Raw genomic sequence first — 12,602 nt, forward strand, 5'->3', positions numbered from 1 at the left:
TTAAACTTTGAAGCTTTGAATTGCATAAAGTATTAACTAATAAAGCACTTTTCCAAACAACACTTTCCCTTCAAATATATCAATTGTAGTGGCATTCAATACCTTACCAAAGTAGTGTTTTGCAAATGTTCACAAACTATGCAATTAAACTACTGTTCTTCAAAAGCATGTGTTATTTGGCATTCATTGCCTTATTGAAAATGATAATATTGTTCTAAGAACTGAATTCAACACAACATCACTAAGTCATACTCATATTGCTCCTAGTTTGGAGCTTTGCTCTAGTAACAAGACCACTTGGTAATAGTTGGTGGTGGTTGACTTGATGTTGTTTTAGTGTTTGCTTTGGCTTTGCTCTGTTTAGGTGGAGGCTCTTTCAGTGGTTGACTTGACTGTCCTGCAGCAGCAACTTGTTTGCTATGAGGTAGGCAACCTGGCTACTCCTGGGGAAACTTCTTGTTGCCTATGCTATTTGGTCCTGCTCCAGCTGCAACCTATTAAAACCATGCATAAGGCAATGTTAAAAGTAGTTTAGGGGAGAAAACATAAACACAAATGTGAGTACAATAGCTCTTGCATCCAAGCTGTGTTAATAGCTGGTATGCCTGCTGGCTTTGGGATTTCTATGTCATGTTGAGTAGGGAGCTTGCATGTTTTTGCATAATGGCCAAAGCCACCACAGTTCTTGCATTGGTTTTTCCTTTTACTTGTGCTTGGCCCAGCAGAAGATCCCTCCCCAGGTTCTAGTTTTCTCTTCTTAATCTTTGGTCTGCCTGGCTAAAACCTTGATTCCAGGTGGCTGTGGTTCCCTCATCTTAACCCTATCCCAGCTTTTTGGTCCAGGCATAGGCTGGAGAGCAGGTTCATATGCTTCCTTGTACTTTTCCAGACTGTAGTACTCATGCACATAGGCTTCAATGTCTGCCCTGCTGTCCAATATGCTAGCATAAGCATGCACACATGGGATTCAAGTTAAATCCCAATGGTAACAGCTGCAAGTGCCTTTCCTAAGTCAACTAACACTTGATCATCTTTGAGCTGCACCTCATAAGTATCCCCCTAAATGGCTGCACTACACATGATCTAGCTACATACTCAATCCTCTCCAACAGCCTTCTCACATATGGCACCAAGTTCCTAATCATCTCTTTTGAATTCTCCCACTTGTCCTTATTTCTGTGCATCATGTATCTCCTCACCCATTCCATCTGGGTGAGGATAGGCTTGTCCCTTACATCCCTTATCACTGCATTGAAAGTCTCACACATGTTGTTTAACAACATGTTGGACTTGCAGTTTGTTGTGAACGCATGTCTACACCAATGATGAGTTGGGATGTTTTGAAAATACTCATAAGCCTTTTCAAAAGTGAATTTGATTGACTCCATTTGTATCTCAAAATCAAACTGGTAGAATACACAAACAATCAACAACAACAATCAACAAAGACTAAAAAAAGATCAAACTTAAACAATATACCACATATACACATATTTAACATCCACAACAATCAACAACAATCAAACTGGTAGCATACACAAACAATCAATCAACAACAAACAATATACCACATATACACTTATTTAACATCCAACATTGTAACTAAAAAAAAGATCAAACTCAAACAGAGAACTAGAGCTTAAAGTGGAAATTTACAAAGGTTGTGGCCCTTGCTGCACTCCAGAACAACTCCTTAAACACTGTCCCACTGAACTTGAGTTTAAAGTTAGCCCAAATTTGTCTTACACAAAAACGAACCTCAGCCTTTGGCACAACTTTAGCCATTTCTTCAACCAAACCCTGCCACACAAAAATCACATATGTTAGAACACATCTGTTTGAGATTCACAAAAATAAACTCAGAGTAAGAAAATAAAACCATACCTTCTGCCTATCAGACATGAAGGTGAAGCCATCTACTTGATCCCCACCAAGCATTGTCAACAAAGACTCAAGGAACCACACCCAAGTTTCTTTATTTTCTATCTCCACTGTAGCCCATGTTATTGGGAATAGGCTGTTTTTTCCATCCTTGGCCACAACTACCAGAATCTGACCAGGATATGCACGTTTTAGGTGGCAGCCATCAACACCAATAAGTTGCCTGCAACCCCTATTCGTGAAAGAACAATAAATAAACAAGATTCGCCTTGGCTTAGGTGATCAACCAACAATTATTTAATTTAATTCTAGTCTTTATTTAACGCAAGATACTATGTGGAAATGATTAATTAATTATTTTAAAAGTGATCAAACAACACTAATTAATTAACTAAAAACCTTTTAAATAAGAAAAATAAAGGTGATTTAACTAAGTGCTCGGGAATTTACCACTTCTCTTTGCTAGATCTCCGTTTAGAACACTTATGGACACCTTCTTGTTGGGGAACCTCCACCGTAGTAACAAAGTATCGAAAGGGTGAGTGTTTAGGAAAAGAGGGCTAGGTTGCACAAGTTCACAAGTAATTTCGCCAGAGTTTTTAGGATAATTTCTATTTGTTGAAACCTTGGTTTAAGCTCGTATTTATAGAGAAGGATTAGGTTTAGGGTTTTGAGCAATATTCCGCAGTAGGTGTCGCGCGCAATAGATGAAGTTGTGCGCGGCAACCCAGCGCAAGTTATAGAGTTGCGCTGCTATGCGCAGAGCAATTATTGGTCTTGGGCGCGGCTTTATGGTAAGATTCGATTTTATATTTTCTGTATAATTTCTGAATAATTACAAATCTTCTGCAGCGCATCTCTGGAAGTTGCACTGGGTGTCGCGCGCAACTGAAATAATTGCGCGCGGCAGCCTTGCGCGACTTTGTGAGATGCACGCGGCTTTTTCTGTGGCAGCGCTAAGTTTTAGCCTAGGCACTCCTAAATCCGTCATTATTAGGTTTTAAGCACGGGATTAAGCCTAATTATGATCGGGTTTAGTTAATTGGACCTTTGTTTTTGCTATTCTTTAATTTGAGCTAGTCTTTTGTGTTTTGTGGCTTAACTAGTTATCCATAAGTATTCTCCACTTTGATCCAACACGAAGATGGCTTTATTTATCGTCATTGCACTTCCTGTCGGGACATGAGGCCAAAAGTAGATGTCTACAGTTAGCCCCCACTTTGATCGAGTCTAGAATAGACGATGATCAAAGTAGTCAAGGAAATAGATCCGAGACTCATTCTGCAAAGTTCTCTAAGGATAGAGAATCTTTCAGTAATGTTTAAGGATGTCGAAACAATCCTTGGTTCGCTAAGTGTTTAAAACAAGTAGCTATTAAGGCTAGAAAAAGTCCTTCATAGTCTTAACGCGCTAAAGAATCTATATTGATCCTTTGCAATTGTAGAACGCTCTTACAAGTAAAAGTATTCTGGGTGATGTCAGGTCATGAGAAGAGATCGGTTTTAAAAGAATAAAAGGGGAGGATTTCCTCTCAATTGTGTTATCGTTGGTCTAAAGTCCCTCGATATGTCATTGAAACTTTAGCCTGACTTTAACAAAGTAAAAGATGAAAAAGGGGGTTTTCAGTATTCGAGCCGAAATGGTTTGATATTCGAGCCGGGTCCGGTATTCGACCCGGACGTCCACAAGATAGAAATACATGTCTCAGGACTGGAGGCATATATCCAAATTCAGTGAGAGGGAAGAAAGTCTATAACTCTCTCATCAGTTTTGTCCACAAGATGAGTACACGTGTCTCAAGACTGGGGGCACGTGACTACATAGGCGCGACATCGTCTTGTCGCTTCTTTATACAGGGGGTGGATTCGACACCCTAACTGTCCGGTAAATTAGTAAGCGCACTAACTACCGTATTTGCTCCCATTCAAGAAGTGCCTATTCTTGAAGGTTCGGCGCGCCTGTCGACTCATTAAGCTAACGCCTACAGTAATTCTCTACCTATTAGTTCCGAGAGGTAGATCTCGCAAAGCTTGGGCTGAGTGAAATTTTACGCATCACCTACGCCGTACAATTTTTCGTCGTACGATACGCCATTTGCATTATTACGCTGCATCAAAACGCCTTCCTTTTTGCTTCGGACGTGAAAAAAGAAGAAAACCTGGACAATTGTAACTAATGACAAACCTGTCTATAGGTGCTTTTACGTAAAGCACCACCACGAAACGTCTTAAGGCACTCTTACGAAAAACGTTCAAAATGTATGCTTGGGGAAGGCACAAAGCACGGTGTGCATGCAAGAATGATGCAAAAAACTAACAAAGAAGAAAATAAACTACAATAAGCAAAGCAACTTAAAAAGATTCTGATAATTTGCGCGCCATTACATCTAATAACGAGCAAAAACCGTTGAAAAATGATCAAACAGATCAAAATCTGGATACCAGTGATTTTAGTGACCAGTATCCGCGCACAACTCAGTAGGTCGCGTTGGCCAGGCGCGCACATCTTTCTGAGTTGCGCTGGTCTGTCACACGCAGCTAATTCATTTGCGCGCGACATTTAAGTCAGCAAAAAGAGAATTGCTGAACGCGATTTTTCATTTCGCTTTCTCTCTCCTTCCTTCATAATTTTCGCTTCTTTCTCTCTCTAAAGAGCTCGGATTTTTTTTGTTTTTCGAAGCTAAAGGAAGTAAATCTCGTCCCTTATTCATATTTTCCATAATTCGTTCATTCTTGGCTGAATTTGGGCGATTTTCAAACCGTTAAACCCCAAATTTTTAATTTGGGTTTTTTTTATTTGACTTGTTTTCATGAATTTTGTTTGTTTGTCTTTGTGATATGTTTAAGAAATATATTGAAACAAATTTCATGTGAAGTGATAAAGTATTGATCCTGTATGAGCATGTCAAGCATATGTGTGTTTCATTCTAATTTTGACTTTGTGCTTGAACTTTATTTCTCTTTTTTGCTCACACAGACTGTACTTGTTAATTTTAATGTAAATTGAAGTGTTTAGAACAACAATTATGCATTAAAATTATAAATGAAAATTTGAACTTTTATAATAGCAAGAATTTGTTCTTGCAACTCATGTTTATCTTTTTCATGCGTAAGTTTCAAAATTGGTTTTATCAATGTTAAAAATAACCGACGGTTATTATTATTCACTTATAAAATTGTGATCTCAAGATTTGCACAAAACTAGTTAGTTTAGGGAATTCTTGAAGACATCATCGAACTAGAGTAGTTTGACTATACTTCGGGCTTTTGAGCCCCCATTTTATATTATCGAATATTGTCGCCCCCAATGTCGGGTGACTTTGATGACTTGTTTGTTTTAATAGTTAGATCCTTTCATGTTGCTTGAAATGGGTCTAGAAATCCTGTGTTTCGTCTTATTATGATAACAACTAGGATCTTGGAAACGATTAAACTAGTGTGTTTAAATCGTTTTTTTTTACCATTCATAGTTTTAAAAAGAAATTTGCTAAGTCTAGTAATATTGGTCATTCATTAGAACAAGTAAGAGGAAAAATGAAATGTTGCTCAAATTTTTTCGTCTATTCTTGCTAATTTTGAATTCTTTCTTTGAGTTCAAATTTTGTCACTGTTTTGGAGCTCAAGAAAGTAGACGTTATCCTCCTCACAAAATTCCAATGTGTGCAACAATGGTGAATAATTTTAAATGAAGATTCCTTAATTTAGGAGTCTGTTTTTTTTTTTTTTTACATTCTAACTCATGAAATCGTTTGTCTTATGTTAATAAAGTGTCTTGATACAATTTTCATGATGAATGATTGAGTACTAAACTTTCGTATGAGCAAATATGATTTTATTGCTCTACGCTAGTCATACTCTCTAATCTCTAGAGTAAATTGAAGTATTGAAACAACAATTATGCACTAAGATTAGTTCTTAAAGTTGAACTTGAAAATGGCTCGAATATGTAACTTGTTTCATGGCCAATTTCAGTTGCAAACTTAGTTTTCAAAGGAACAAAATGATTATTAGATCATTGTGACGCATTTGAAAGTTATAAGGCTCGAGATCTACAACTATTTAGGCGATTCTTGAAAGTAGCTCGAATGGCATGAATATCTCGTTTTGTTTCTTTGTGGATATTGGAGCCCCATGTGTCGGGTTATGCGCGTTCTTGCTATTTTTCAAGTCTTGGAGCCCCCAATTTGGGGTGGTTCTAATGACTTGCTATTGTTTAGGCCATTCATATAATCATGATATTGAGATGGACCTATGTGTATGTTCTTTTTTTTTATTTTTTTTTATTTTTGTATATATGACACATTTGTATATATGTCATTATTATTATTATTATTTTTTGTTTGCATGTGTACATTAATGCGAAAAATTTTCAAGGGAGGGAAAGGGTTCCTGACTTACCCCCCTCGAAAAATAAAAGAAGGTGAAAAGAAGGAAAAAGAAAAAAGAAAAATAAAAAAGTAGGAAAATAATAAAAATAAATAAACAGAAAAAGAAAGTAGGAAAACAATGGAAAAAATAAAAAATAAAAAGAAAACAAGAAAATAAAAAATAAAATAAAAAAGTAGGCAAGAAAAACGATACAAAGTGTTAGAAGGAAATCGTATGATTCGTCTTAAGATCTCGTGAAGATTCCGTCATTATATGAGCCAAAATACCGAAATTAACCATAATTACATGCCGCTTCAGGGGAGTCACGCGCAACTTCTTCAGTTACGCGCGGGTGTCGCGCGCAACTCAGGAGTTGCGCGCGCCACCTGTCAGTGAACTTTCCTATAAGCCGAATTTGCCGAAAATTTGCCACTCTTGGGTCTATTTAAACATGGTTTTGTGTAGGCTTTTTATCATCTCGCATTCATTCGCTTAGTAACATAAGAAATTTAAAAGAATTAATCTCTTAAAAACTTATTCTCTCTTCTTTTTTTTTGAACAATGGTGAAGACCTTTGAACAACGCTTGAAGCAATGTGTTACTTCCCTTTCAATCGAGGACAAACTAGCTTTCAAAATTTATCACTTGGACCCTTTATTGAATTATATGCAATTAGTGGTTAACTTTGATTTTCTTCATGCCGCAGTCAACCATTGGGACTCTAACCATCATCTTTACTTGTTTTGAGGGGATGAAATTGTCCCCCTTCCTGATGAGTTCGAGGCCTTTCTAGGTTTCCCTACAAACACTCTCCCTGTGACTTATTCGCCTACCTTGTCGGATCCCAAACTTATATTCCAAAGATTTTTTGGTTTGTCCGACAATGATATGACCAACATAGAAACTGAAGAAGGCGTGAATTTAATATTGAACACTTCGTCGCCCCTCGTGACAACATGACTAAACACAAGGCTTTTAAATTCGTGCTTTATGTTATTGTCTTGCTGTTAATTGTTTACTTAGGACAGGCAAAGAATACGGAGATTATTCAATGGTGTCCATAGTAGAGCAAATAGAGGAATGTCATTTCACCCGCTCCTTTGGTGTTGGCGGAAACCATTTTGTGCTTGAATCGCCTTAGAGGAGATCTTAACGAAAACGGTTTCACGGGAAGTCCACTCCTATTACACGTACGTTTTTTTTTTGGCATTTTCAGCGCAAGTCAAGAAGTTGCGCTGGCATGACCAGCGCAATCTTTTGAGTTGCGCGCGGAGGGTGTGCGCAACTGATTTAGTTGCGCACGCCACCTGCTCGTGTAATAAATCGCAAAATAATTTTTTTTTTTGTTTTTTCAGATTTGGCTCATGGAGCATTTGCGAATTGTTGATTAGCCTCAAAACCTTGAGGCTAATGGAGTAAAGACATTTCCTGGACGTCGAATCCTTTATAAGCTTAAGAATGAAGAGGAATGGACGTCATTTTTCTGTCATGGAGTTACTAACATACGGTTTGTGATTCCTTGGTGGAACATAAATAGTATGATTGGGAATAGTCTCAATTGCCCTTACATTAGGCTTTTAGACCTATCTAGTACTACTTATATTTTTCCTTGTAGGGTGATGAGACAATACGGGATGAGGCAATATATTCTTCCGCAAGATTGTGATGCCCCTAAAGATGTGACTTTTAAACCTGAAAGGATTGCTCGTTGGATGGAATATTGGTCAAGTCTTCCTAAATGGGTAATACAAAATCCTCCTACGATTATCACATTATCTTCCTTTTACAAGGCTTAGATGAATGCGGCGGATAAGGGTGAATTAAACAAGGCTCGATCTCAACTTCAAGCCGCCACCACTCGCAATCCACCTAAGACTTTGATGCATTCAACCACTACTACTCCTCCTAGTGGTCAAAACAAAGGAGTGAGAAGAAAATTAGACTTCTCATCCCCTAAGGCTCGTTCGAAGGAAACAAAAAGAAAGGCTCCCTCCAAACCCGCGCAACAAGGTGTAAAAATTAAAGAACCTTCACCAAATACTCACAAGAAAGCTCCAATAGTCAAAGGGAAAGGAAAACAGGTTGCAAAGGCTCCAATCCCAAAATTGAAAAAGAATGTTTGGGTGATAAAGAAGAGTGTAGGGGAAAGTTCCAAGGTTGCTGAAAATGCTGCGATGGAAACTACTCCTCCATCATTTGTGACAATCGAGGACATAGTAAAACCTTAGAGTACTACACAATTTTACTATTAGTTTTTTTTTTTTCGAATAAAGTGTAATCACTTCTATGTGTTTTTTCGTTTACTATCTAGTTCAATAATATCTCTCTTTTGAATTTTGAATGAAATAAAATGAGCTTCATATTTTTATATTTTAATATGACCGAATCATAAAGATTGCCTACGTATTCACTTTGCAAAATCAAGGGTTTGCGTAGTTCTAATTTTTTTTTTATATTATTATTTTTTTTATGTGTTTTTTTTTCTCTAATCTCTTAGATAGAAATTAAATGAAAAAAATTAATCAAACCTTGTTTAAAAGAATTAAATCTAAGAAACACCCTCTTTTTATCGTAAGTAGAAATCGCAACTTCATTCAAATGCAAAAAAAAATCGGGTTCGTAGTTCGTCATCAGGTGGTGCACGCAACTTCTGGAGTTGCGCGAGCCTGTCACGCGCAACAAAATTAGTTGCGCGTGACATCCGTGCGCAACTATCCTAGTTGCGCGTGACATCCGTGCGCAACTATCCTAGTTGCGCGCGACACCAGTGCTACGAATGTCTCGAAAAAATTTATTTTAAAAATTTGTATTATTACCCCCCCAAGTGTGAAGATTTTTTTGTTATGTTCGAAAAAATTTGAACACTTAGAACGTATTATTCGTTCTAAATTACCCCCCCAAGTGTTATGTATTTTACCATGTTATTCGGTAAAATGCATAACACTTAGAGTCTTTCAATTGAATGCTAATTAAAGTTGGTTGTATGAGTGAACGAGTTTTATCTGGATTTCATATGTAATATTTCTTAAGGCGATCAATATTTATTAATTGGTGAATTTCATCTCCTCCAATATCCATTAATCTGACGGCTCCTCCTGACAGGATTTCAATTACGCGGTAGGGACCTATCCAATTAGGTTTGAACTTCCCTCTTGGATCGGTTAGTGGACCCCTAACCTCCTTTAGTACAAAGTCACCTTCTTTTATATTTCTAGGCTTTACCATTTTATTAAAATGACGCGCAATGCACCTTTGGTAGACTTGTACATGATGCAAAGCTCTTAATCGTCGCTCATCGAGGAATAAAAGCTCTTCATACCTTGCCTTTACCCATTTAGCTTCCGGTAGCTTACTTTCAAGTACGATGCATAGGGATGGTATTTCCAGTTCGACTGGTTGAACTGCGTCCATTCCGAAAACTAAGGAGTATGGAGTTACCCCTATTGATGTTCGTATAGACGTTCTATAACCCCATAATGCGAAGTGTAGTTTATTCGACCAGTCTTTGTAATTTTCCGCCATTTTCTTAATGATGTCTGTTATATTTTTATTTGCCGACTCTACAGATCCATTCATTTGAGGTTTGTATGGGGATGATTGATGATGTTTTACTTTATAACGAGTTAAGAGGGTCTCGACTTCAGCTTTGAATTGAGATCCCTGATCACTAATTAGTTCATGTGGAACTCCATATCTACAAAATTTGTTTCGTTCGAGAAACTTTGCGACATGTTTAGAAATGATATTCACGTAAGAAGCATCCTTAATCCACTTAGGAAAGTAATCAATGGCAACTAATATGTACTCGTGCCCTCCTGATCATGTTGGAGAGACTTTTCCAATTATATCAATTCCCCAAGTAGAAAAAGGGCAAGGGGAAGTGAGATTGTATAGTTCGGATGGTGGAAGGTGTTGTAAATTAGAGAACATTTGGCACTGTGGACATTTTTTAACATATTGTATGCAGTCATATTCCATAGTGGACCAATAATACCCTTTCCATGAAATTATTTTTGAAAGCATTTTACCATTCATGTGAGGTCCACAAACACCTTTGTGAGTATTTTCCATAAGGCGTGTGGCTTATGGTTGGCCTATACATAGTAAGCTTTGACCATTAGGTCCTTTTTTGCATAATTGACCATTTATTAGACTATATTGGGCCGCAAGTGTTCGTAAGGCTCGTTGGTCTTTTGATGAAGTATTTTCGGGATATCTGCCATGAGTAATATATTTGAGGATATGATCATACAAAGGATTGTCTCCTTCAACGTCATTTATTTCCTCTATTGCGTTACAATACGTTGGTTCTCCTCGCATAATGGCATCATATTTAAGTGATCTGGAATGTTGATCATTGAGGCTAATTTTGCTAGAGCATCGGCAAATTGATTGTCATCCCTTGGGAGATATTTAAAATCAATATGTTCAAAATACTCGATGAGTTGCTCTAGGTGTGCTTGGTATATTATCATTGTGGAGTTCTTTATTTTCCATTTTTTTTAATATATGATTTATAATCAAACTGGAGTCTCCATATACCTCTAATTTTTGCACACCTATGCTAGCTGCTGCTTCTAATCCAATAATGCACGCTTCACATTCTGCAACATTATTAGTAACCTCAAAGTCTAATTTAAAAGAGATTAGAGTATGTGCTCCCTCTGGACTTATGAGTAACTGTAGACACCCATTTGTGTCTCCCCAAAACCAAACCCAGTGATGAGTGCCTTTCACGTCGAATCATAATCGAATGAAACGAAAGTGTGGAAAGGTCTAGTGTTGCGGAAAGTTTTATTTCTTTTCTTTTCTCTTCTCTCTGTTTTTGAAAACTTTATTTTAAGGAAAACAGCCAATCCAGTTTGGTTGGTCCATGATATGGTCCAATAGTGGTGTAGTTGGATGGGGCTTGCAAAGACCTTTCCAACGATATATTATAAGCCCAATTCCGATGAGTATTGAGGAATTTATGGCCAATTTACTAAACTGGGCCCGGTTTGAGTTTTAAGTACGGCCCAATGATCTAGGGGAGGGCCTAATATGATTTATCATTCCTAATGTAATTAGGAATGGTTTTGGTCTTCTAGAACATTCTAGAAGGTTTTATCATTCTTAATTCAATTAGGATTCTTCAGAGTTTTAATTAGATCAAATAGCATTTTCGACTGAAATTATATTATTTTATCTTCCAGTACGGTAAAATTATCAGATTTTCGAAAACGTGTTAAAATCCGGTTTGGCGTCCAACCCCAGGCCTTGGCGCCTGGAACCAGGATTGGCGCCAGACGCCAGCCATTGGCGCCTGGCGCTAGCCACTGGTCCTGGCGCCAATGAGCCAGGGCTGGCGCCAAGTTGTTTTTGCGATCTTCAGACTCTGTTTTGATAAATTATCTTTTTTGGCTGATTTTCTCTATAAATATCGTATCAAAAACTCCGTTTTGGGGGGACGGATTATTATCTATCATTCACCACTTCTCTTATTCTTAAGTTTTAATAACTTTCGTTTTCGTTCATTCATCTACAATCTTCGATCATCAACAAATTAGTTTATGAATCATTAATCTTTCATTCATTCTTTCTAAACTTTATTCTTTAACACAAAATTCCGCATTCACAAGATCTTGATACTCCTAGCCATATTCGAAGTTGCCTTCGCCCTAGACGTGAAAGGTTTTAATTTCTGAGGGTTTGGTCCCAAATCTCTCTTTCAATTATTTAATTTAATTGCTTTGTTTATTATTTTCCTTGAAGTTACTAACGTGTGTATTTTGTTATTAGAAAGAGGTACGAGGCATCCAAGTAAGTACTTTATTGATTTTATTGATTTCATGATGTAGATATCATGTTTAGATTGTTATTATGATTCCTAGTATCATGTCTAGGGTATCTTTAATATTAAATATGATTGCTACGATGCTTCCTATATTCTTTCTGATGTTAATTCATGTTAGTATCATGTTAGGGTTAAAGCTTTAATTTTTATTGTTTAGTGACATGCTAGGGTTTGTTATTAATCTTGTTAGTATCATGCCTAGGATCTTGCTATGCTTTAACATGATTATGATTGATATTATTATAATTATTATTATGATTGATTATTTATTATGTTGCTTGATATGTATCATATTTTATATTGTTATTGCTTGATCACCTTTGTTGCATGTTAAAGGGAATTGGTATTTGCAATCACGCTTAATAAGATAATTAATAATCTTGTTAGGTTAATTGTGATTATAATTCAAGTGATCGCCAATAATAGATTTATTTGTGCATTAAATTCAACCAACATAGATTAAACAGGTTTAGGGTTAATCCTATTGATTGTATGTTAATCAGAAAGCGCACATGAATACG

The 12,602-nt window shown here is 36.9% G+C and overlaps 1 protein-coding gene across 1 annotated transcript in view; it reads right to left on the reverse strand.

The window, feature by feature from the left end:
* Positions 1-437: 437 nt before the first annotated feature.
* The window catches only part of LOC145629030 (uncharacterized), a 30,446-nt gene continuing 18,281 nt past the window's right edge, over positions 438-12,602 (reverse strand). The window contains exons 2-6 of the mRNA XM_081681504.1: positions 1,885-2,104; positions 1,657-1,800; positions 1,045-1,406; positions 785-941; positions 438-494 (exon numbers count right to left, since the gene is read on the reverse strand). Coding sequence (XP_081537630.1) covers positions 438-494; positions 785-941; positions 1,045-1,406; positions 1,657-1,800; positions 1,885-2,104 — 940 coding nt within the window. The remainder of the gene's footprint in view (positions 495-784; positions 942-1,044; positions 1,407-1,656; positions 1,801-1,884; positions 2,105-12,602) is intronic.

Source organism: Chenopodium album, chromosome 1 (assembly GCF_948465745.1).
Source record: "Chenopodium album chromosome 1, dcCheAlbu1.1, whole genome shotgun sequence".
Classification (NCBI taxonomy): Eukaryota; Viridiplantae; Streptophyta; class Magnoliopsida; order Caryophyllales; family Amaranthaceae; genus Chenopodium; species Chenopodium album.